The following is a 27,144-nucleotide window of genomic DNA, read 5'->3' as shown; positions in this document are numbered from 1 at the left end:
ATTTTTTACATTGGGGGATACATTAATGTCTTTTCAAGATGGACTTTTAGTAAGTTATTCTGAATGAGCTTCAACAATTGCAACATTATATAGTCTTTCCACTATACCACGTTTGTTAATTTTTTTTCTGAACGCCAAATCAACTAAACCTTCTGACTTCCTTGAACTTCCAGCTTCCAGCCTATCCAAAGAGGGGGACTGCTGTTGTTTCAAACTGCAGGAAGGAGTCAATTGAAAGGCCAGACTTGCAGAATTGAAAAGCACCCTCAAGAGTCTAATAGTTCAGCTTCCGTAATATTGAGATACACCTAACCCCCCCCCCCCCACCACAGGTTTATTGTGGCTCGAAAATTGGCAGAAATTTCCTCAATTTCCCTGCATATCTTCCCCACCCACCCCAATTGCTCCCCCGTCCTTAATTTTCATGTTTTGCTTAAATGTGTGTACATCGTACAGTTTCAGAGACAGAAGTTAGGTTTAGATGGATCTGTATTTATAGATCTTCTTCAGAAAAAGAATCCTGATTCTCGCAAATATTGCAGTTTTGCAGAACTCTTCACAGAAGAGCGTCAGAGTTGGAAGGATTATACGTATTGATTGTCTAATCAGATAGCAATGTATGTTATGAAATGTTTTTGGTCCTTTTTTATTATCTATTGGTTTTTATTTTACTTCATGAACGAAGGCCCCTTCCACACATGCAGAATAATGCACTTTCAATCCACTTTCAGTGCACTTTGCAGCTGCATTTTGTTGTGCAAAATAGCAAAATCTACTTGCAAACAATTGTGAAAGTGTATTGTTGAGGGCTTTTATGGCTGGATTCAACTGATTCTAGTGGGTTTTCCGGGCTGTGTGGCCTTGGTCTGGTGGATCTTGTTCCTAACATTTTGCCTGGATCTGTGGCTGGCATCTTCAGAGGTGTATCACAGAGGGAAGTCTGTTACACACTGTGTTCAGACCTCGGCCACACAGCCCAGAATACCCACCAGAACCAATTGTGAAAGTGGACTGAAAGTGCATTATTCTGCATGTATGGAAGAGGCCAAAGTGATAGTTTTATTGGTTTGAAATTTTTGTATGTTTAGTGTGTGTCTCTTCATATTTGAAGCTGCCCTTGAACATGATGATGTCAAAAGATGTCTGGCATTTTTCTGTTGAAATTCTCCATTTGGCTCCGGTTTGAAATTTGACTTCCCTTCTGTCATTCAGCCATTTTCAGTGCTGTCTCCTTTCCTTTTTGTGGTCTGAGGCAGGCTTTCCATAGATAAATCAGTTCTCTCTAGATACTGAAGTTTTCCTTTCACTCCTTACATTTTTGCTAATGTATTCAATAAAAAAGTTTTTGCAACATTTGTCATGAACAAAGCAAAGTTATTTTCAAGACTGCTGAATAAGATAGGACTGATAAAAATATTTTATCCAGAATGGATCACTCCTCACCCTACCCACCTAATACCTGCCGTAGGCCAAGCAGGATACTGTCTCCTCCTAGCCAATTCCTGCCTGGCCAAATTCTCCTCACTGCACTTGGGCCAGGACAGGCAGTGCTTGATCTTCTAGAGGACATGGCAATCCACAAGGGGCTGATAGCTCCTCAGCCAAAGGCACTTCCACCTCCCTAACCATCCCAGGTCCTCCTTTCCACAGAGACCATCACAAAACATTTAGGGGTTTGAAGCCACTCATCCCTCAGTGATGGGAGCAGCAGGTTTTTTGATGGAGCACCTCTTGCTACAATAAGAGGGTGGAAATCCCAAAGTGGACTTTTGCTTGGAGGAAGAGGTGCTTTGGGAAGAACCCAGTGGGGGAGGGGCAGGAAACACATGAAGGGTACCATGGCATCTGTGGGTGCCATGTTGAGGATCCCTGCATGAGCAAGGATGTAGGTAAGGGGTGGGGGGTTCCTCAGGTTCAAACCGCGTCCATTACATGTCCAAAGCTCCGCCACCCATTTGTGGCTTTTTTTTTTTGGTATTTTTAGTGTTATTTTGGTTTTTGGCCTGCAGGGCGGGCAGTTTTTAGGCAAGCAGCATCAAAGTTTCAGAGATTTGTTGGGAGGTTTGGTGCAGTTTGGATCAGGGGGCCCAAAGTTATGGACTCCCAAAGGGGTTCCCCCATCACCATTGTTTCCAATGGGAGCTAATAGGAGATGGGGGCTACACCTTTGAGGGTTCATAACTTTGGACTCCCTGAACCAAACTTCATTAAACCATGATGGTATCATCAGAATAGTCTTCTTCTGATACCACCCAGTTTTGGTGAAGTGTGGTTCAGAGGGTCCATGGACTCCCAAAGGGAGCCCATCCCCCATTGTTTCTAATGGGAGCTAATAGAAGATGGGGGCTACACCTTTGAGGGCCTATAACTTTGGACCCCCTGAACCAAGCTTCACTAAACCTGGGTGGTATCATCAGGAGAGTCTCCTAAAGATACCCTGAAAGTTTGGTGCTGCTAGCTTAACAATTGCACCCCTGACAGCAGGCACCCCAAATTTCCCCAGATTCTCCTTTTAAATCCCACTCCCCCTTTGACATGGATTTAAAGGGAGAATCTGAGGTCCCCAGTTTAAACATTGAAAGTGATGCTGTTTCATGGTGGGGGATAATCCACCCCAAAACAGCATCACTTTCAATGTTGTTTTAACTGGGGACCCCAGATTCTCCCTTTAAGATGGATTTAAAAGGGGAATCTGGGGTCCCTAGTTTAAACACCATTGAAAGTGATGCTGTTTGGGAGTGGATTCCAGCATCACAGTGGCCGCCCATGCCCCCCCCCCAAATTCAGATTTTGCACTGGGCTCTATTTTCCCTAGCTATGCCTCTACCCAGAGGGGAGGGCAGAAGGAACTGTGGCAGCTGGCTGGGAGTCCAGCCGGGGGGGGGGAGGGGAGTCTGCCATCCCTGGCCTTGAAGAGCTGCTTTTATAAGCACTGAGGCCATGGGTGGGGCTTGGGAATGCGTGGCCACGCCCCCACCCCCCATAAAATCTATACCAGGGGTTGGCAACCTTTACCACACAAAGAGCCATTTGGACCCGTTTTCCATGGCCCCGAAGATCTACTGAGCTGGAGAGGCGGCTCCACACAGAGCCACCTCTGGTTTGGCCCCTGCACTCACCTTTCCTTCCAGTGCTGGGAGGCAGCGGCGCCAGGCAGGGAAACCCCCTCTGCCCGACAGAGCGGGTGCTGCTCTGGAGGGCTGGAGGGACACTCCCACGCTACTCTCCGACCTCCAGGCAACGCGGAACCACAGTATAAGGCTGAAAGAGCCGCATGTGGCTATAGAGCCGCATGTTGCAGATCGCTGATCTATACCTACATCGCTGTGCATGAGCATAACCTTTAGAAAGGTGTAATGAGAAGCATTCAGGCACAGTATTTCCTCTATGTGCATAACACAGGGAAATTGTGTCCTTGCCAAACATATACCGGTATTTATTACTCAACAAGTTATAGAAATTACTTCTACAAGCAAGGCAGGAGGCAAGTACAAAGTTTTTTTAATTGAAGATGACTCTGTGGTTGGCAGATGTTGGGGGGGGGGGCACCACCAATGAGAAAGCTCTGTCTCTGTTTGTCTCCCGTCTGACTTCTGTGGGTGGGATACAGAGAGGTTAAAATAAAGATAGGGGCACCATGACAGAAGCTGCTGGCATTGCATCAGCTTTGGCTTTTAATGCAGTTACTGCATTGAGAAAGCATGGGTGTGCACTGGTGTAGCAATTGCTAGTGTTGTGGGACCACTGCATGACTATGCGTACCATATTTTCGCTGCTTATGTGAAGCCTTAGAAATATCACCATGGTATCAATAGCATTAAGCTGGAAAAAACCCCCACACATTTTTTGGAAAAACGAAGACAATGATCACTATCAATGAAAGAGAAGGAGTCATTGAGAAGGTATGAGGGAATGCACAGTATTCAGGAGAAGGGAAATTGTTTAAATATCTGTGGTTGCAAGTATGACAGTTACGTGCTAAGACTGCTTTGCCACAACAGAGGCCTTGTGAGAAAGGAGCATTTGTGGATGCATCCTGCTGTGTAGTTTAAGCAATCTGAGGGAAAGTTAGTATTATTATACTGCACTTGCAAGACTGTACAAAAGGCTATTTCCTTTTGTACTGTGTCATGTATTTTATTTCTTGAAATGATCTCTGACTTCTGCCTGATTTGGGTTCTGGATTTGTGTTTGATGTTTGTGTTAGACATTTACAGAGCAGTCCTAAAAAGAGTTATACCCCTCTAAGTCCACTGCCTGTTAAGGTGCAATCCTATGAACACTTTCCTGGGAGTAAGCCCTATTGAATATAATGAAATTTACTTCTGAGTAGATCTGATCAGATTGCTGTGAAAGGTCTACTCAGAATTCTACTTAGGTCTATTCAGTAGTGCTTACTCCCAGGAAAGTGTTCTTAGGATGGCAATGTTATTTATTTATGGAGTCCAGTGATACCTTAAAGACTAACAAAATTGATTCTAGCATAAGTTTTCATGTCACTTCATCAATGCATGAGATTTATTTATGAAAGTCATTGATGCCCTGCCTGTTCACAGAGAACAAAACAATCAAAGCTATAAATTTTAAATGATACATCCAAACCAAATTCAATACAATTCAGTAAAACTCATCAATCAGTAGTAAAACCATCCTCATATATGTATGAGGAGCAGTTCATAAAATTAGCATCATAAAACTATCAGAAGAACAAGAGTCATAAAAAGGAACCAGAGAAAGCAGATGTGATAAAATTATAGTTTTGGAGAGCATAACGTTTTAGCCTGATGCATAAATTCTAATACATAAATGATGCATAAATACTAATACAGAATGCTCTAGGCAAGCTTTAGAGGGCATGGCACCACCACCAAGAAAGTATTATCTCTCACCACACACCTACTGGGGTGGTGGCACAAAGAGCAGGACTGGCTACCTTGGTAATATATTTTGGACCATGCTGATCTCTTAAACAGTACACAATTTTAGACCAGGTTCTTGATGGGCTGATACCCTCTGCTCCTTACCACTGCTCCATAGGGCAACAGGAGAAAAATTAGCATCATAAAACTATCAGAACAAGAGTCATAAAAAGGAAGCAGCTGTTGATACCATGGTATCATTTCCAGCTGCATAACCAGAACTGGTGTCACCACATTGTGAGGTGCTATAAGATTCACCCAAAACTGTACCATAGAATTTCAGGTGACTGTTAGAGCTTTTCACTATATGGTGACAGCAATTCGAGTTAAGCAGTTGGAAGTGATGTTGCAGTGCTGATGACTGCCATTTGGGTAAGCCCTGCCCTTCCCAATCTCCCAGACCTTGGCTGACAACCCTATAGTATAGACCTTAACTTGCAAAGAAGCACAAGACTGGATCCATGGTCTAACATGTCATTTTTTCCTAGTGCAGGCCTATGTCTTGATCCTGCATTGTGCTACTGCAAAGGAATGGAATTTAGGAATGGGTTCTAAGAGATTTTCTGTGGATGATTTCAGGGAGCAAACCAATATAGATGGCTGTTTTTCATTCTTGTCCCCCCCCCCCCCCCAGCATTAAAAATAGGTCCTATTTGTGCAAGCTGTGCAACATAAGACTCTTACAAAAGGCTGGACTAAAATCCAGAGTCCCAAGTTTCAAATTCTTTTGAAAATTTGGAATGCAGCTTTGGTGCCTTCATTTCCAAAAGTTCATGTATATTTCAACAAACCCGGGGCTGAATTTTCTCTCTGTGAAGTTTTACAGATGAAGTCAGTTTTCTATGGTTTGGGGGGATTGCTGTGTACATTTTTCACAGCTCTGCTTAAATACTTGCTTCTCATGATGTCATTGGTGAAAGGGGAAAAAACAGAATGTAAACATCTGTTTTTTATAAACCAATTCCAGGCTTTAGAACTTGATCAGAATAAAAGAAGTTTCCTACATGATTAATTTTCCAGTCCCAACGTGATGAGGTTTGGAATGCTGGAGCTAATTACTAGTTTGAAGGCAGCTGATTGAAGATCAATATTAGGACTTCAGTTTGTTGATTTCTCAAAAATTAACAGAAATAAGTGGTGCCACAGCTTTCTTGCCACATTCACAACTGATGGGCAAACAATAGGGCTTAGTCTGACTTCTGGATTTCGGGTTGGATCCTAGTCTTCCTTTCTGCCCATGGAAGAGTAGTGGTTTCCACTGATTCTTACTCTCTTTGTATCCATCCCCCACTTTGACCATCAAGATGTTCCTAGGGGTCTTCTGACCCAATGGGGGGGATTATGGTGGGTATAAAGAAGACTGCAGCAGGAAGGAGGTGAGGGGACCTGCCATTTATACAGTGAAGCCTTTTTTTTTGCTGCCCAAGATCAAAATCTTAGTTTTGAAATAAGAGAGGATCTTGCTTTAAAAACTTGGAGGTTACTTAAAACCATTGGCTTATGCAATGAATCCTGGGATTTTATAACCTCATGGAAGACAGTCCAAAGTAATGGCAGTCAACCTTGTGAATTGCTTGTAGGGTTTTTTTTTTGGGGGGGGGGGGGGGGGAGGGGACTGCCTGTTAGTTCATAATGATTTTTTGCCTTTTTTGTTTTGATGCTGTTGTTTTTTGTGATGATATTCTAGGGTTATGTGTTGGACTGTTAAGGAGAGGCAAAATGTAAAATTTAAAAATAAAGTCAGATTGCAATGCTGATGAGGTCCAAAGTAGGAGAAAACATCACTCAACTCTTCATTACAGTACAGAGGCAGTCTGACTCTCTTCCCAAAGAAAACTTTAGTTTGGTATCGTTTCTGGTCTGCTAAGTTGGGCACAGCATTGAAGAGGCAGCCTGAAGTGTAGGCCTCTCATGCATGTTTGCTATATTTCTCACTGCCAGTTGTTGGCTACTCATGGTGCAGATAAATCAGGCTTACCATTTGCTATTTATAGTTTGTGTAGTTGGGGGCAGTGGTGGGATCCAAAAATTTTAATAACAGGTTCCGATGGTGGTGGGATTCAAACAGTGGCGCCGCCGCACACATGCACCTCCAGTCCCTATTGGGCAGGGAGGTTGCTTTAGTAACCCCTTCTTGACACTCAGAAAGAATTAGTAACCACTTCTAGAGAAGTGGTGAGAACTGGTTGGATCCTACCTCTGGTTGGGGGGGGGGGCTTGAGGGGGCTAGAGCCCCATGTGCTTTTTCCTGGGGACACACTGCCTGACTGGAGGTGGAACTCGGGGGTGAAGCCAACAGTATAAGACTAGAGCCCGTCAGCTTTGGGGCTCAGTTTGCTGCTGGCCTTAGCAAGCCTTGTGGCTAGCTGAGGCCAGCAGCAAATGGTCACTCTGAACTCCATGTGGAGATCGGGGTGGGGCATGTGGCTCCGCAGTCAAACTACCCTGTAGAGTTTAGGGTCGAGGCAAATCTGGCTGGTGCAGTTGGGGGGCACAGTGCCTATGATGAGCCCTTGGTGCTGCTTTAGTCAGTTATGCCCCTGGATGGGTAAACTCTTTCCCTTGACCCCAACACTCCTCTTTCAAGAAAACCAAGAGAGAGAAAATTGCCCCAAAAATGGCCCCCACAATTGAAGCTCTAGGAACTTGTCTATGATCTTTACCATAGACATTGAGAAAAATTCCTAGAATGTTACATGACATCCTCCCTGTTCTATCCAGGCACTGCCCTCAAAACTTCTCAGCATTTGCTGGCAACTCTACGAGAAATCACATGCACTTAAGAGTAAGCTACATCTAGCAATGAAAACAAAAAAGAAGTTGCAGGGCAAGAAAAAAAGACATGCTCCAATATGACTCAATGCATTTCAGTTTCAAAAGTTCATCATCTTTGGGGCAAACTCAAAGAAGATCCATTTCCAGTTTGAAACAGATTGAAATATAAGTAGAGTTTAGACATCACCTTTTCGTGGTCTTCGGCTTCTTTTCCAGCTATTTTCTACTTCTAGAAATGGCAGCTGATAAAGGGGTTGAGAGCCTGCATAGTTTCTTGTTCTGCTTTAAGGGGAAAGGGGTTAGAAGGGGAAGTTTTCTCCCTAGAATACTTCAAAAATACAAGCCAAAACTTGGGAGAAAGAGTAGAGCAACTGGTGCTTTCCTGTTTACTGTCTGCATCTCCTTCGGCTGCTGCCTCAGAGACAGAGAGACATATAGAGCGATGTCTCAAAAGCGAAGCACTTCCATGTTCCACTGATTTTAATGGAATTTAAAGTTGACGTAATTCTCTCCTATTGCAAACGGTAGGACTTATAAGTGCTATGGGTGGTGGTGGTGCTGGATCACGCTCCACGGCTACAGATGGAGTCCATAAAAGTGATTGCTTTGACACATGTTGCGTACTATACATGTGAAACTGATGAGTGGTAAAATCCTGCTTACAGCCTGATATGATGACAGAGGGAACTTAAGATGGCATGATGTAGTGGTTAGAGTGTTGGACTACACTAGGACCTGGGACAATGGGTTTGAAATTCCTGCAGAAATTTTCCTTGGGCTGGTGCACTTTCTCACCTTAACTCTACCCCATGCAATACAAAAACAGGATTTAAAATGTAAAAATATGGGAAAAGAAGTAGCACTCTATTCCAGGATATGAGACCACCCCAGAGTTTGATTTTCTGATTAGAATCAGTGTTATTGTATGGAATATATATCTCCCACTCAGTGGCGGAGCTACAAAGGGGATGTGTGTGAAAATCACTCCCTTGCCCACCTCACCAGGCCTGGCCCCGGCCCACCCCACCAGCCTGGCCTGTTTTCAGTCAACAGAAAGGGAGGGGGGAGGGCCCCGGGGGTTGGAAAACACGGAATGTACCCTGGGCGCACTCCTGCCCAGCTATGCTTCTATTCCCACCCACTCTGCCCGGTGACCCAGGGACAAATGATTGAGCAATAATCTCCTGTACTGTGTAACTGTGGTTAGTATCTTTCCTGGGAGTAGGCCCCATTGATTAACATGGACAGACTCCATCTCAGCATACCTATGGTGGGCAGCTCCCAGGTCTGGTGAGGCTCACTTTTTCTGACTCCCTCACACATACACCTCCCCTACCACTTGTCCATGTTCCCTTTCCTGACCATTAACTAGTAAGCACTCCATCACCCATGCATTCAGGTTGGCATGGATGTGGTAGTGCACAGTGGCAGCACTCTCCTGTGGGTGGTGCACAGTTCACAGTAGAAGCACTCCTGTTGGCCACAGTGACAGTATTCTTAATGTGGATGGTACAGTGGTGGTACTCCTGGAGAAGTGGTGCAATAGTAGTGCTATGAGGTACATACACCAGCCAGTGCTGTTGGGGAAAGGGCATGATTATGAGTGCGGGTAGATCTGACACAGGGACATGCTGGTGGGTGAGTAGAAAAGGAAGCATGGGGAGATCTTGGTGATGAGCAGGAGGGGGATACTGGGTATTGTTTGCCCAGGACCCCTGAAACCTGGACATGGCAATGACATGAATCTTACTTCCAAGCAGACCTGCTCTATAGTGTAGTCATTTGAGACACTGGTGCCATATGCTCTGTAAGGGGGATGATTCCTCCCCCCTCATTTTTTATATAAAAGAACAAAACCAAATCTCTGTGGAGTGGTGGGTACTGTGTAGTCTCTGGATATTTGAGCAGAGGTGAGGAGAGGTGTTGGGGGGATGGCTAGTCCAACCATTTGGTGTGCAGATTCATGAGGAGTTCTTTGGAGTTCTGCTAACTCCATCTTTATCTGACCAGAAGGAAATCTTCATCCAGTTTTACCCTCTTGAAGGATTTTGGAGGGAGGGCGCACACATTTTGTAATTCATGTATGATCCCACTCTATTTCACACATTTTGGATTTCGAGCATTTTGAAGACTTGTGGTAGATATTAATATCCAAACAGGCTATATCACAAAATAAAATATGTATTAAATCAATAAAAGAAAGCATCAGGGAATCTGTACTCATTCCTAATTGTAAACACCACCTCTACTTTTCAAAGGCTTAATTTGAATGAATTTGAAGTTCTTTTCCTAGAGAAATCTTCAGACTTGGACTCTTTTGGGGGATTTCCTGGAACATTTTTTTGAAATCAGTCAAGTCTAGCATTAGACACCTTCTATAAACTGAAGGATATTTTATCCTTTTAAGGAACAGTCTCTTTGCCACTTCACTCAGTCCTTGTTTGTTGCAATACCATGCACATAGCCAGACTCAATTGAGTTCACAGTGGATGTCTCACTCAGTGAGGTTTTGGCAACGCTCGCAAATCAGAACTTCTGTCATTAATAAAATCATGAATATGTGATGTTTTATGTACCGTACTTGAACGTTGATGCATGGAAAAATTGTCTTCACTATTTGGCAGAATTATATACATGAAAGGCAAACCAAGTGGTTACAGGCACTGGTTACCATTTTGCAAATCCTCCTTGAAACCCCTAAGATGGAGAGAATGAGACAGGCATTATCCTTCAGTAGATTTCTGACCTACTTGGACTGGGCCAGTTTAAGACTCAGTTTGTGCAATTGTTGATCTTTAAAAGAAATGAAGGAGAGAAGGCAAAAGGGTATAACTCAATCCATAAATTAAAACAGATTCTGAGAATGAATTGGAATTGAAATGGCCATAGCAGAAGTTCTTTAGTTATGCTATTTCAAGCCGTGTGAAACAAATAATAGTAGATTTGGGTCCATTTCAATCACATATCAAACCAGCTTTTGAGATTGAGACAGTCTTGGATACCCTGGTGGGTATGTTCAGATCCTTCCTAAAGGACAGGTCCTAAAATGTGCTGTTGGGAGAATTGTTCCTTTCCATTGGTTTTATCCTGGGAGTTTTCATTGCTATAGAGACCATAGAGAATTGGAGGTTCCTAGAGCATCACTCTTTACTTCTGGGTTCTGAAGCAATTCCCTCACACTTTGTCCCATAACATTGGTGATCAAGTGAGCCCAAACCTCTGGTTGGCAGTGGTCCTTAAAGCTGCCTAACAGGTTGGCTGCCCTTGTGGACTTCACTCTTCTTCTGGAACCTTAGGGTCAAACTACACATTATGTTTTTTAATGTGCAGTTTGTGTGTACTACAACATGACTTTGATTGAGATGATTAGACATCAGGTGCAGAGGAATACATTTTCCAACTGTGCTCCCCACCCCAAGTTGGATTGGGACCATGGAGTAGGGGAAAAAGCAGGGTTGCAGATGTAGCCCATCAGTACCATGCAGCATGCCAGCAGGTGGATAATGCCACCTCAAGGGGCCATTTTGGGTTGAAAAAATGGCACAGGAGGGAGACTGAATTTCCTTTTCTACATATGCTGTGGTCCTGATCGCAGTTGGCAGCTCACTCACTTGGAAAAGGTGTTCCTTTACAATTAAAGTCTGACTATCTCAGTCAAAGTCATGCTGAGGGAATCCAGAAACAGCATGTTACAAATCCTAACATATAATGTAACCTTTTGGTAACACCTGTGGCCACCACTCCCTTTTATCAGCTCGGGCTGATTCACAAGCCTTATCTACTTGCTGTACAGAGAGATAAGATCATTTTTGTCCTTGCCACGATAACTTAAAGATTGTGCTACTGTAATATGTTCTACATGGAACTGACCTTGAAGACTGTCTGAAGATTCTAAGTGGTCGAAAATGCTACAACTTGTCTTTTAATAGATGTGAATAAGAGTGAGTACGTGCCATTTATGCTCTCACTGGTCCCTATGCCAGTTTTGAGCTTGAAAGTCCTGGAGCACCCAGTGCTTGATGTAAGCTTTCTCATTCTTTAAGATCTGCTAGTGACCATTGCTTGGGCTGTAGCTGCACGTGGACACCAAATTGGGAGGGTCTTTTCAGCAGCTGCTTCAACAGTGTGGAGTCTCTTCTTGCTCAGAGTCTCATTTGTCTATTTTACTGATTTCCTGCAGGAGGCAAAGGATTTCCTCATCCTTTGGGCTTTTGCTAAGTAGTCTAATTTGCTGTCTAATGAAACAATTGTTTGAAGTGGGTTATCTTTATTGTTTTAGCTATGATTTTAACTATGATTTAACTTTATTGTTTAACTATTCAACATCTATATGCACCTTCAAGCCCAGCTGGAATGTAGTTTTGGATCCAGTTGTTTCTGTTGATGAGTGACCAGCCAACTGTTGCTCCAAACAACTTGATCAGTTGTTTGGATGCTGTGGTGAGGTGAATGAAACAGAGTTGGCTGAAGCTAAATCCAACAATGGTGGAGGTCCTTTGGCTGAAGCAGAGGGTCTGAGATTGGGTGCCAACATCCGACCTGTCAGTCAGCAGTCTGGATGTGATGCTGGATGCCTCCCTGGAGGTCCAGGTTACAAATGTCTGGCATTTTTCCATCCTCACCAGGTCATGTGCTTTATCCGTGCTACAATTTGGCTACAGTGGTCATTTCTGCATGGTCCAAATATCCCGGGTTGAGCAAGGGAAATTTCCCGGTTTGGCCAACAATTTTGCATGGTTCCTGTCCTAAAGCGGGTTTGTCCCACAATATTTCCCTCATCCTGGGTTTTTCAAAAATTGCCAATTTGGCAATTCTTTTCAAAAATCCCGTGGTGAACCTGCTCCCATGCAAACACCAGGGGAGCAGAAACAGTTTATTTTTCCTGCCCAGTTGCCTGATCTCCCCACCCCGCCACCCGTCCCCCTGATCTCCGCCCCTGATGTCATGTCAGTTTTCAACTCTGGTGAGCTGCTGACTGTTGCAGCACGCCCTTCCTGAAACATTCCCCCAAGCACATTTTCTGCTCATGGTATCGATTGGGTACCATTTCGCCTTGGTTAATCAGGAGTCCCAAAACGCCCCGTTTTCTTTTCTGTACATGCATTGTTGCTCAGAGCGCATAACTAGAAATATGTGCACTTTGGGCCGAATGTTAGTGGGCATAACGGGGGGGGGGGGTGTCTCTCATTTTTCACAAAAATATCAGAATGTGAGCGGGAATGTGATGTGATGCTGTGCCCCATTGGTCTTTTTGCTGCCGCTTGCTGTGTTGAGGCCTGAGCCGAGCCCTATACAGAACTGGAAAGGGGGGGGTTGTTTCCCCCCGCTCACTGCGGATCAACCAATCAGAAGCGCAGACTTTTTGTGGGGGTGGCAATGGCCTGAATCAGACCTTGGGCAGGAAATGGCCAGTTTGAGTTCAGTGTTAAGGAGGGGTCGGCAGCAATCTGTTGGTGTGGTTTTGAGTGATTGGCGTGCACAGATGGTGATGGCTGGCACAAGTGGTGATGCTGCTGTTGGGGGTCCATGGTGGGGGCTCTGCCAAGGCACCAGGGAGAGGTATCGCCTGGAAGGGACTGGGGGGTGGTTGCCAGGGCAAAATCCTACGTGCCTCGGCTCTCATCGCGACAATCTCTCCTCAGTGCAGGAGGATTCTCGGCAAGAGATGCCTGCTGGGCCATCTTAATTCTTCCTGGTGAAAGTGGCACTAAGCATACATGAAGCTTTGGTGAGGAATCACAGCCTGCATGATGCTGAGGAGGTACACCACCAGCGCCACAAACACACCCAGCAGCTGCACCCCCTCTGGCCTCTGGTTTTGGATCCATGTTCAGTAGGTTCAACAGAGAATCTCCTGGCTCACAAAACAGGTGTAAAGGCGGGCACCAGCAATTCAGATTCAAAAGGCAGGGTGGAGACATTCATTCAAGTTGCCGCCCAAAAACAACAGACAATCAGAATGCGGGACACTGCGGATATTTGCGCTTGCGCAGATACACTTGTGGTGTAAATACAAAAGACTTGGGCCTGTCCGAAACAAACTGGAGTATTTCCTCTGGGTCTTCATTCAATTCCTTCACAGAAACAGTAGCCATGTGAAGGGAGAAACCAGGATAAAACAGACCCAGATTGCAAGATACTGATTGTAACCCAGTATAATTGTGCTATGCAGAAACGGTCAGTGATCCATGCAATGTTCACCACCCAAACTGACTACTGTAACTTGCTCTATTCAGAGCTGCCCTTGATCCTCATCTGGACACTCCAGCTAGTCCAAAATGAGGCTGCATGTACTAGTACACTGTGGAGCTCACATGTGCAACTGGTGCTGTATGAGCTGCAATGGCTCCAGGTGTAATATCGGATCCAATTTTAATATTAAAAGCCCTTAACAGTCTGGAACCAGCGTATCTGTGAGACTGCCTCTCCCAATATGTTCCATAGAGAGCTCTCCCAATAACAACCTGCTGTAGGTTCCTGGCCTGAGAAATGTCCAACTGTCCTCAACTAGGGTCAGGGCTTTTTTGGCCCTGGCCCCAGCCTGGCGGAATGCTCAGTCAAATGAGACCTGTGGGAGCTATCCCAATTCTGCAGGGCCTGTAAGACAGAGCTATTCCACCAGGCCTATAGTTGAGGACAGTAACAGAGTTGAGATGTCTAGCTGGCTGGCTTCCCTTTCTCTTGCTGCCCCTGCCTTTTCCATTGTTAAATTAGGGAGTGGTGGTGTATTAGTTTGCCCATGATTTGTTTTTAGTACTGTCTTTGTATGGTATTTTCTATAACTTGTATTTATGACATTTTATATAAATTGTATTTTATTTATATTGTTAGTTGCTCTGAGTTCACTGCAGTGGGAAGAGCAGGATATTAAATCGGAATAATAAATACATAAATGATTGCTTTCACTTTTTGAATGGTTTTATAAAGGGCTTTGAACGTTTTGATGTTAAAAGTATAGGAATCCAGCAAATAAATAATTAAAAGGGCATTTAGTGTTGGTTGTGGGTAGTTATCTTCAGGTCCAGAAATTGGGGAACAGTCAAGATTTAGGACTGAGGATATGGTATTCTAAGGTCTTCTGATGTGCTTCTTTCTCTAAGGAGGTGAGAACATTTGCAGATAAGGAGGATTTCACACCCCAAACTGACACTTTGCCTGTCCATGTAAACATGTGTACAGTAGTTGCAAAATGCAGCAAATGTATTGAATATTGTCCACCAGTTCTGCCTGAACACTGACTGACCAATTATAATCAATTGAAACCTATACCCTCTGATTGCAACCCTCTGATTCTGCTCTGGATTATCATGATATGGCAGCAGAGGAATTTATATGCCCCTTGGCGTATGCTCTCCCTCTAAGCTTGGAGCTCAAATTACTGGAGGCAGATGGGGCCAGACCCCCTTCTTACTAAAGGAAGACCCATTATTTTAAGTAGTTTTAGACAGTCTCCATAAAAGAAGTCAGAAAAATTCCCCCCTCATATTTCTCAGCGTAACAAATCACCACTGTGCCTGTTTTCATTACTGCATCTGAAAGCATTTTGCCTTGAGTGATTTTTTTGTGGCACTCAAGTGACCTCAAATACCTTTTTTAGCAAGTCACCCTAAAAAGGGGCCTCGGAGGCAAAGGTGGGGAAGCCGGGCCGACCAATGAGCAAGCGAGCTGCTCCGAGCATCCACTCCTTGTTCTCTCAGCAGCAGCGGCAGCAGCGGTGAGAAGCCCCAGTCTCTAGCCAAAGACTCCCAACATCAGCCGAACTTCTGAGAGCCTCCTGTGCCGTCTCTTGCCAAGGAATCCAGAGGCGGCGGCGGCGGCGGCAGCAGCAGCTGTGCAGGGGACATGAATGGGACTTTCTCCCCCCTTCCGTGGGTGAGAGGCTGCCAAACTCTCTCAGACAAGTAGACTGGGGAAGGGAAGAAGAACCAGCAGCTTGCAACTTGTAGGCAAAAAGCTGCCCCATTCCCCTGCCTCTTTTCTTCCTTTGAGAGCCACTGAAAGATTTGTCTCTGTGTGGAAAGGACTATTACTGTTGCTTTGGAAAAGAACAGATGTTATTTTTCTCTCTCTTTTGGCTACCAGACTGGATACTTTGTGATGCTTAGAGTGGGGAACTGAGCACATTGCTTAGGTACCAGAGGGGAAGAGAAGGGGGGAAAATGGATTCCCACAGAAAGGTCCCTCTGTGGGCAGTGGGATTCTATATATCATTCTTTTGTGCTCTTCTCTGCTCTCCTGGCTGCGCACAAGATACTGCTGTACAGCTGGAGCCCCAACCAGCTGCTGACGAAATCCCAGAAGGAGCATCCACTTTGGCCTTCGTGTTTGATGTGACCGGCTCGATGTATGATGATTTAGTGCAGGTAATTGAGGGAGCATCCAAAATTCTGGAGACCTCTTTGAAGAGACCTAAGAGACCTCTTTTCAACTTTGCCTTGGTTCCTTTCCACGATCCAGGTAAGTAAATGCTTTCAAACCCTATTTCACTGATTGCATTGCTGTATGTTTCATGCACATGTGAATATGCTGAGACATACACAGGTTCAGAACTATTGAATATGTTTTGGATCCACTCATTGTGATAGGTTGAAAGGGAAATGAGGTCTTTTTCTGAATTAAAATGGAGCATAAGTTTTATTGCCCCAAAAGTGAAAAAATAAGGAACAATTACTTGCACAGAGACACAGCAGCCAGCTCTAGGTAGTCCATCTCCGTACCCAATGGAATTATTTGCTCTCCTATGAGGCTGATTGGAAGAGGGCATGACCAGAAATTCACAGGAAGCTTTATTTCATTAATTAATGCATTGTTCTCAAGTCATTAGTGTGCTTCAAAACAGAGTTTGTGGAACAATTGTTCTAGCGGTTTGGAACACAAAATCTTCTGTAAAGTATCTGCTTCGTTTACATAGAGTTTCCTTCCAGAATAAATTGTGAGTCGCAAGCATCTTTAAGTTATCCTGCACACCGAGAGATTCACTGCAAGCTATTCCTCGGTGCGATGCTCATCTTCATGAAAAGAAAGACAGGGCTTTTCAACAAACGTTACTAATGTTTTATTGTAAATCCTATGCTCCCCCCCACCCCAATTAAAGGTTTCTTGCATTCCTTTCTAAGCAAAGGTAATAACACTGGACCCTGCCGAGTAATTACACACACATCCTCCAAAATTGTGACCTCTGACCTTTTCCCGTACTGGCTTGCTGTTTTGTTGCGTTGTCCGTCTTGGGATACAATGCAGATTTTATTGCTGAGGGCTTCAGCTTTGTTTCTTCTCCTCATTTTCCTTCCTGCATTCCTCTTTCCCTCTGCTGTTTATATACATATTCTTCCTGTTTCCTCTCCCACCCCCTAGCATCTGTTTTCTATCCCCTTTCTTAGGACTTTCTCCTCTTCCATTGTCAAAATCCTCTGAATGACCCCCAAGAGGATATAGAAAGCTTGATACCCTAAGCTGGGGCATGTGTCAGTCTAAGTACAGCAATGTGCTCAAATTAAACACTTAATGCCTTTTGAAAAATCAGACATTCCTGCAGCTCATTTCACCTGAGACAGTACAATGCAAACATCTGGAATTCAGTTGTGTTAGGGGACTGATGAATCCAGTTGTTTCCAGCTATGACTGTATGGTAAGCATTGTGTCACTCAAAATAACTGGCTACTTTAATGAACAGTGTATTTTGCTATGTTTATTATGGCAGTCAACTGGAGACATTTCAGTTGCTCATTCTTCATAGTAACCACGTTTAAATCAATGTGCATATTACCCAAACTACAGTATTATACCTTTTGTAAGGCACTGGAGTGCAGTAACTTACACTTTGATAGTGAAAAGTTATCACTCATTGTTAGAAGGAAAAGTAAAAATGAATATCTTCTTTGAGGATGGTAACGCACCAGTACCCAGTGGCGTAGCACCAAGGGACGGTGGAGGGTGCATGACACACTGGGTGCACACCGGTGTGGGGGTGTGGTGTGGGCACGGTGTGAACGTTCCGAGGCGTGGTAAAGCAGGCATAGCTGTGGCTGGGGCGCAGGGCACAGGTGTGCCCTGGGCGCAGTTTCCCCTCGTTACAGCTCTACCAGTACCCCAAGAGCTTAAGAAACAAAAGCGTGACCTAAGCTAACTCTGCCAATTAGCCAAAATATATTTTGAATGCAGAGGATTGTTGACTGCATGGCTGTGAATGACCCTGGCCCTAAAAGATGATTAACAGCCCCATCCAAAGCAGAGTTCCACCCTAAGTCCATTGACATCAATGAGTTTAAAAGGTGTAACTCTGCTTAGGATGACACTACTGACTATCTGTTCTATGTCAATGGCTTTCCCAGTGTTTAGACTTTATTACAAACCATTTTCAACCTTATGTTTGTATGTCAGAAACTTCATTGCTTGATCATGAATCTGATGTCCTAGAACAGTAGTTCTCAACCTTCCCAGTGCTGCGACCCTTTAATACAGTTCCTCATGTTGTGGTGAGCCCAACCCTAACATTTATCAATTTTACAGATGGAGAACACTGATGCAGAGAGTCTTAGGCAACCCCTGTGAAAGGGTCATTCGACCCCCAAAGGGGTCGTGACCTACAGGTTGAGAACCGCTGTCCTAGAACCTATCCTAGTGAGCTATCTGGAACTGTGACTGTATATGTCTGCAGACACAGAACCTCACTCTGCTTTCAAATTCAGTGGGTGACCTGGGGACAGTCACTCTGTCTTAGCCTAGCAAACATGGAGATAATATGGAGAAGGGGAGAACCACGCTACCCTGAGCTCCTTGAAAAAATAGCAGTACTGAAAAAATAGCTTGACTGGGGGGAGTTGACCATTTTCTTTACCTGCAGACATTAACTGGATTTACCTTTTAACACAGAGCTGTATCTTGGACTTGTTGGTATTGCATGGCTCCACACAAGTCCTTCTTCTTGACCCAGAGGATTCACAATCCACCTGGATATCACTTAACCCCTCCCCCAAGTGTTAGCCACCCTAATGTGCAAGTATTATCTTTTGTGAGTGGCAGAGAGCATAGAAGCTCTGCCGTGGGTAAGTGGGATGTAAGTAATAGGCACTTTGCCTTGTCAATACAAATCTTTTGCTTGGTTCACTTCAGCATCTGGCCCCAGCTCCAGAAGGAGACATCAACACTCTTGTTTGGATAACATACATAACCATGTCTGGGCTTGAATAAATTCACCCAGGCCCTGACCTTGACTGAACAGGCCAGCTCTTCTTTCCATTTACTTTGAAAGACAGCATGGTAGAGTGAATAATGATGGATTTAGGGTGGGGAGGCCCATATGCCTGTTCTTCCACGAATTAATATTTTATTAATAAGACATTTATCCCCATTTTTCTACCCAATGAGGACCCAAAATGGCTTACAACACGACTTGGCCCTCCATTTATGTTGTCTTCACAGGTTCAAGCTTGTGAGTTAGGCTAGACTGAAGAATTACTGGCTCATGGTCAAGTGAGTTTCCATGGTAGAGCTGGGATTAGACCCTGGGTATCATGAACCCTAGTCCATTACTAGCCAGCATGGTATAGTGGTTAATAGGAGTGGATTCTGATCTGGAGAACTGGGTTTGATCCCCCACTCCTCCACAAGAGGGGTGGACTCTTATTTGGTGAATTGGATTTGTTTCTCCACTCCTACCCATGAAGCCTGCTGAGTGACCTTGGGTTAGTTACAATTCTTTGGAACTCTCTCAGCCCCACCTACCTCAAAAGATGTCTGTTGTGGGGATAGGAAGGGAAGGAGTTTGTAAGTTGCCTTGAGTCCCCTTACAGGAGATAAAGGGGAAGGCATAAATCCTCCTCCTCTTCTGAATAATGCTGGTTTTCAAGGTTACTGGGTGACCTCATCTTTGTTTCCTTGGCCTCTTCCTTTCCTTTGGCCCCTTTATCTCCCCTGATATCAACAATTTGTAAGTACCCCAGATCAAGAACTTTTTGTTTGTTACTCCACAAAATGCTGATATACAGAAAATCATCACAGTGCAAGGATGGCTTTTAGAAATACTTATTGAATCAACTACTTGTAAGATCATTAAAGTCAATGGGTTTAAAGCTCTCTGTGTAGGAGGGGCAGGTGGTATGTGGGTATTTTTTTTATTTGACAAAGAAATTCCTTGCAAGATGGGTCACATCCTATGGCACATCAAAAGTGTGCTGGCACAGGGAGACTACATTACAACAAAAGATTAGAGATCAAAGGCTGCTGTTGCCTTTTTTTTCTATTTTGGTTTTTGACCTCCCCTTAATTACTTCCCATTTGTTTCAGTGGAGGAAGGATAAATACAGAGCTTATTGAAGTGGAGGAGTTCACTTTGCAAGGTAGTGCAAGATACTATTACGAGCCAGTCACAGCTTAGCCAGAGGCATGCTGGTAACAGAAAGCCTGCTGGTAACAGAAATCCCCCCAAACAATAGATGCTTTACTGCCATTTTCAGACTGAAGATGCCTGTCTTCTGAGATCAGATACTCAAATGGAAAATGACTTTCATGAGTATTGCAATGGCTAAGAGAGGACACTGGTCCTATTCCATGAATGGAGCAAAATTGGGTAAGGCAATTCCAAAAGTATTGTCATTTACAAGGGGGAAGAGTCTGCAGATGTGTATTGAATGCTACAACTTTGGTTCTAGCATCCTGCATGCAAGTGTTGAGTGTACAATCAATTGAAAAGTTATCATGGAATCACAAGAAATGGAGAGTATCCTGGAATTTGCTTTCTTTCTTTAAAAAAAACAGACCTCAACTAGCAGCACATGAGTACATCTCTGTGGATAGGAAACAGTGTGGGTACAATTGATTACAAATAAGTGGTAAAGAGTGTTTAGAGCAGCTGTTTCTTCCACCCTTCCCTGAATGGATGATCAGCAATAACAGCAAGAGTCAACCCCCACCCCCCTTCCTGTTATGTGGCTGTCATCCTTTAGTGGCAAGTGATGGAAGGAAGCTGGCTTGCCCCATCTGTTTCTTTTGACTCTAGCCTTCTCTTGCACACAGATTCCTTTTGATGCTGGCAGTTGTAGTATGCATAGATAGGGGCTAACTTTGTGATGTTCCCATGGGCAGAGAAGGGGACCTTGAGTTGCCATGCTGTGCTATGAATTGTCACAGTGCTGTAGCTTTACATGAGAAGAGTTTTTGTTGACTGCCCAAGGACACATAGAGGTAATTGTGAGGTCATTGTCCTCCCCCCTCCGTTTTCAGTAGATAATATAGAGTATTTAAGTACATGGATTACTGGCATAGTAAATGCATTATCCCTTATCTATAAAATTTGTACCCCCGCCCTATCCCAGCCAAGGCCAGGATATAGTCTACAGCATTTAATACTGGTCTAATATATTAATAACCAGGGATACCTATTCACTAGGTAGGCTGTTGGGCTCCCTGTTTCACTACATGCCTCTTCTACTCAAACCCCAAGTGGGCCTGGTCAGCTGGCTCCCTACCCCATTAACTCTCAAAACTGGAAGTATTTGAATCCTAATTGATTCATTGGGGGATCCTTATCCTTTTGGGTCCGCAGGACAGTTTGCCCTCTGGCCTTTGCAGCCCTTTGCATGCCCATTTTCTAATGAAACTGGTTTGCTGGGATTTTGAAGGGGTATATCATCTCAGAGAAGATAATGGAGTGAATGTGGGAATGAAGCTAGTTCTGTCACACCAGCATATTCCTTTAAGAGGCACAGGTGAGGTGAAAGACCTGGATCCTTGTTAACTGCAGAAGTCTAATATCTGGTGGCATAATGATTCTTGCTGAAAAGGCACACTGTGGCCCATCATGCATGGAACACTTATGTTGAGCCTGTTCTCTGCAAAGTAGGCTGGTAGTGGGCTCTCCTTGCATTTCTCTGTTTACACATGAGGAGGCAGCCCACTGCATGCAGCATAGTTTGTCTGCTGAACTCTGCTGGTTCTCTTAACTCTGCCAATCAACAGCCTTAAAGGCACAGAGCTGATATGCTCTCCCTTACTCCCTTCCCTTCCCCTCCCACTCTTTCTGCTGCTGTTGCAAGAGAAGAGAGCAGAGAGACTTGTTTTAAAACAGAGTCTTGCCTGAAATAAAGATTTAAAAGCCATCTCAGCCATTGCAGGGTGGGGGGGGGAGCAGAGCACGGGAGGTGGGGTGGAACAAAAAAGATGCCTTATACTGTTCCCTGCAAAAAACCTCTTTGTTGCTCCTTTCTATCAAAAGATCAATCTCTTGATCTCTCAATATGTGCACTTTAGAGAAGCAGGAAGGAGCCGGTAGCATGGAGGGTGGTGAGGAGGAAGGCTCCAGGGCACCTGGAAACTGAGGCTGTGCTTTGCTAAGGCTGTGTTGGTGGAGGAGAGACTGAACACAAATGTTTCGATAGAGATGGGGAGGGTTTCCTCTCCCCCTATTGATATGAGAGACCGATCTATCAATCCCTTGACCGGTCAATTTAGGGAAGCAGGAAAGAGCCAATAGCATGAACCGGAGGGAATGAGAGGGAAGGTAAAGCGCTGTGTGAAAGTGGGAAGGCTGACCATGGACAGAGGGAAGAGGTCTGGGGCAAAGCTATGCCCACTGGCAAGTCTGTCCCACTTTGGCAGCAAATCAAGATTTAAATTGTGCTTTAAGTGGTTTTGCTTGCTGCAAAGAGAGTGGGAAGTGAAAGTGGGGCTCCAGAAAAATGTCTATAAAAGAAATCTTGCTATGGCGAGCACTGGCCTCCCCTATGCAGCAAAGACTTAATGTCTTACCAACCTGTCTGTTGCTTCCTTTCTCACTGGACCAACTATGACAAGAAGAAAAAAGGGTTTTGTACTGAAGTGGGATTCAGCCGGTTCGCACTGTTTCTCCTGAACCAGTAGCTAACCGGCTGGAATCCCACCAGGGCGTCTGCGCGCGTGGCCCTCACTTTGAGGCCTGCTGGCACTCCAGCAGCCCTCCCCCAAAGAGAAGGCCACACCAGGGGTTGGCTGCCTGCCTATTGCGCCTCTTTGGGGGAGGACTGCTGGACCAGGCTCCCTGAAGTGAAGGCCGCACGGCTGGCCCAGAGATCCATGGCCTGATTGGCAGCTGGCTGTCATCCTGCCGTCCCCCCACAGCCGTCCCTCCATAGATGCTGCCTTCCCGCCCAACATTGGAAAGGTAGGCAACTGATGCAGCACAGCAGCCAGGTAAGTGGGCAGTGGGGGGCACGGCGGGGGCATGGGTATGCAGCTGGGGAGGGCCCGGGTGGGTGAACCAGTGGTTGGAATTTTAGAATTCCACCATTGGTTTTGTATAACAGAGTTAAGATTCACAGTCCTCAGGCAAAGGCAAGTGTTAGCATAGCCAAACCAAGCCCAGCCTTGTCTTAACAGAAACAATACTTTGTTATTCTGAGAAAGTGGCCTAAAGTTTGTATGACCATGAAGCCCATTGGACACTTTATATTTTCCTGGCGACTATTAGTTTAGAATGCAACAGGTCTACCCTTTGGCCAACTGCACTGCTGATGCCTACATGCAGCAGCTAATGGGCCAACAAGTTCCTCTTCTAGTGTGCTACGGTGGATTCCACACTGCATAAATGTAACATCTTCAGGATGTTAAATATAGCTTTTGGGGGAAGAACTTTGCACAGGTCTCTTCCCCTAAATCCCACATGAATACAATAGGCATGAGATGTCCCTTTTCTCTCTTTCTAAAATGTTGTGTGTTGAACATGAGAAGCTACGCAGGTACAGCCAATCAGATTGTGAGACAATTGGCATGATTGCAGGGTTCATTTCCATGTGCCTTCGCAGCTATGCATGTGTTATAAACAAAAATTTAAAAAAACAGAAGCATTTTTGTGCAAAGGTGTGAAAACAACACAAATTGTTTTCGTGGGCTCAAATCACTTCCTGATTGTGTAAATGGCACACCTGCAAATGGAAAAAAGGAAAACGAGTTCATTTATAATGACTGCAACTCATTATAAATATGCTGTGCGGAATCCATCTATGTTGATCTATTACCAGAGTTCCTGCATGCCTTACAAGGGCTATCAAATCAAGCCTTTATGACTGTCATAGATCAGTATAAGATCAATGAAATAAAGGACAGTACATCAAGGATAAAACATATTAAAACAATAAGCATAAGCACTAAAGGGGGTAAAACACATAAAAGAAGGTTGGGTATAAAAATAACACTAGAAGTTAAAGGCTATAGCTATCAAGTCACTAAGCCTACTGTGTTGCACAGATCATCCTATGATGTATTTTGAGTGCTGTTACACAGAACTTGGTCACACTGTAAGTTATATCAGGTGCAGGAACTATGAAAAATGGGACGAAATTTGTGTTGCTTAGAAAAGTGACTTGAAGAATGTGGGGGGGGGGGGGCTGGCTTGTATCCAGTGAGGGAGGGGGAGAGCTGGAGGGTCAGCTGGTATGCACATACCCATCAAGCATTTGGGACTGGCAAGCTTGCAGTGTTTTGGTTTTGAATAAGACGTATTCATGAGAGAAAATATTGGGAACACATGTTTATTAGAGCCCAAATGGTAAAAGGCTGTAGTGGCTGAAAGGGGGCTTTGGTGTTACTTGAGCCTTCTCAGCATGTTCTGATCTCTTTTAATATTTGTTATGGGTCTCCTTGTAGACTTGAGGCTCTCGGCAGCTTCTTTGAATTCCTGGTCTCCTGACTCTTCTAAGGACTCTGCCTCGGGTATAGGTTGTGACGGGGTTTTATCCATGATATTGCAACCCAGGGGTAAGGTTAATTGACAGCTGGTGGCAGGGGTTGGAATTTCCTGTTTACATTTATTGTTGTTTAATCCAGTTCATTATGGAGTCTCTTGTTTTACCAGATTAGACATTTGCGCTCTGTCCATTTAGTTATTTGATAAACTCTCTTGTTTCAGTTGCTTGTCCAAGCTCTGGATTTTGTCATTGAAAGAGGGAGAAAACACACCTCTATAACTGTGTCTCCTCTTTAGCAGAAGAAGAATATTGTTAGGGTTATTTTAATTAAATGAGTCTGGATCTTTTACACATTTTGCAGTGGCAAACCTGGGTTGGAAATATTGTTGGCAAGGATCCACCTTTGGCTCTCAAATGCATGCAAGACAGCCCCACCTTTTTTAGAAAATGCGTTGTTGCCTTAGGAGGCTGTGACTTTTAAGTTGTGACAAGGAAGAACAGAAGGAGGGGATGTCTCAGGTGTCAGGGCAGTGCCTCTCCTTCACCTACTCCCCTACTCTCCAAGAGGATTCCATATGCCTACTGCCACAAACTTGTTGGTCATACTTAACATTTTTGAACACTTGAGGGTACATCTGAAAAGAATAAAATGTAAATCAGCCCTTTAGCATCAATTAATAGCTCTACACTTATTCTTTTATGGGGGAGGGGGAGTTTGAAGAAGAAACATAAATTCTCATTTGAAATTTTTATTAAGATTTCAATTTTTGCTCTAGGATTATAAGTGCCTCTTAAATAATTGTGGCAGTGGCTTGGGAGCCTTAGGCCAAGCCTAACCGTGCCTCTACCAACAGTGGAGTCCTAAAAAGAATTCTAACCTTCTCAGTCCAATGGATTTAGATGGGTGTAACTGTGTTTAGGATTGCAATGCACAGCCTCTTTCTTGAGTCGTATCTCACCATCTGTTTTGATTCAACCCCTTTTCTCCAAATTCCTGATGTGTAAAGAAGCGCATGTCTGGTTCAGGGTTAGGCACATGAAGTAAATGTATGCAGAATAAACACCATCTTCTTCATAACACCTTGTAAGTACAGAACTTAAGTTTTCTTAATGGAAACAATATAGGGATATTTCCCTCCAAGGTGGAATATAGATAAGCCTAATTATAACCCTTTTTATAGATCAGCTACAGATCAGCTACTGTGACTTCATTCTAAAATCTTGGGGGGGGGGGGTGTTAGTGGATTTGAATCAGGTCTGCATAATAAGTAAGTAAGCAGTATTATGCATGTATTAAAAATAGTTCTATTCTGCCTTTCCCCAAAAACTAAGCATACTCCCGCCCCTGAGGGGAAAAAAATAGACAATAAAATCAAATTCATCCAGTTGTCAGGATATCAACAAAATTGTACATCACCCTTTGACCTGAAACACCTAAAGAGACAATAAAGATGGTGCCATCTTTGGGAAGACTGTTCCTAGGGTTGCCAACTGAAGATTGAGAAATTCCTGGAGATTTGGGAGTCAAGTCTGGAGATGGCAGGTTTTTGGGGAGGGGAGAAACCTCAGCAGGGTCTAATGCCTCACAATCAACTCTCCAAAGCAACCATTTCCCCCTGGAAACTGATCTCTCATCCAGAGGTGGGATCCAGCAGGTTCTCACAGATTCCCGAGAGTAGGTTACTAATTATTTGTGTGTGCCGAGAGGGGGTTACTAATTGGTGATTTTGCCACGTGATTTTTGCCTTAGTTACGCCCTTCCTCTCAGCAGTAGCATGCAGAACTTGAAGCAGTCTAGCAGGAGGTGCACCGGCGTGCGTGGCAGCCTGCACCTGCATGCATTCGTTTCCCTTCCAAGGACCAGCACAGTCCTTGCCACAGCCCTGCCCAGGAATGCCTCGCCCCTGGAATGCCTGGCCATGCCCCCATCGTGCCTCGCCCAGCCCCATTGGCGCTATGCCACAGTTTGAATCCCATCACCATGGGAACCTGTTACTAAAATTTTTGGATCCCACCACTGCTCTCATCATTTCGATATCAGTTGCAACACAGGGAGGTTTCCTGGCCATACTTGGAGGCTGGTGACCCTAACTGTTCCACAAATGGGGTGTCATCACAGAAAAGGTTATACTTTCTGCTCAACATCTCTGTGTAACCAGCAGCATGCTTTACGTTCTGTTTTTGTGGTTTGTTAACTGTTAACTGAGAGACTATGTGCTCCTTTAACAACTATTCCTGTATGACTGTCGAACCTGTCCACACTGCCTTGTGACAGGAAGGCTCCCTGAAATAATTGGAACTTATTTCCAGGTAAAATGGATAAAATAATGTTGCACAAGGCATTGTTAGGCCCTCTGGGTCCTGGAAAGGAGAAATAACAGATTATTTTGAGAGAATGACTAAAGAATTGTGATCTATTTACTAGCTGATGTTAACCCATTTCGTTACTTTCCTCAAACACAACTGAGAGATCAACAGTGTAAGCCGAGCTGATTTCAAAGCCTTGTATTTAATTATTTTCTGCCAATAAAGGTGAATGAATGAATGCTGATGTGGATGCTACCTGAATTAGTTCAGGAAACAGTTTGTTAAAGTTCTGGTTTTGGGGAACATTGGTTAAACCTGTTCACCTTCACGATTAATGCCAAACAGGGAAGTGGCATGGTATTAATTTTGTTGGAGTTATTTTGGATCAGCCCAGTTTGTGTTAAGTGCAGCAAAGAAAACAATCTTACAAAGAGGTCAATGCAAAGATAAAACTTACATTTAATTCAAGTTGCTTTAGTTCGCAT

The 27,144-nt window shown here is 44.3% G+C and overlaps 1 protein-coding gene across 3 annotated transcripts in view; it reads left to right on the top strand.

Moving 5' to 3' along the window:
- HMCN1 (hemicentin 1) overlaps positions 1-27,144 on the top strand; it is a 414,195-nt gene that overhangs the window by 116,159 nt on the left and 270,892 nt on the right. For 2 of the 3 annotated variants that reach the window (XM_048482503.1, XM_048482502.1), the window contains exon 1: positions 15,429-16,151. The exons of the other annotated variant lie outside the window; for it this stretch is intronic. In XM_048482503.1, the coding sequence (XP_048338460.1) occupies positions 15,854-16,151 (298 nt within the window). In that variant the 5' untranslated portion in view covers positions 15,429-15,853. Of the gene's footprint in view, positions 1-15,428; positions 16,152-27,144 lie in introns of those variants that run through there. 3 annotated transcript variants of the gene reach the window in all.

Source organism: Sphaerodactylus townsendi, unplaced genomic scaffold (assembly GCF_021028975.2).
Source record: "Sphaerodactylus townsendi isolate TG3544 unplaced genomic scaffold, MPM_Stown_v2.3 scaffold_18, whole genome shotgun sequence".
NCBI classification, from domain to species: domain Eukaryota; kingdom Metazoa; phylum Chordata; class Lepidosauria; order Squamata; family Sphaerodactylidae; genus Sphaerodactylus; species Sphaerodactylus townsendi.
The sequence above is the reverse complement of the archived record's forward strand: the minus strand, read 5'-3'. Positions and strand labels throughout refer to the sequence as shown.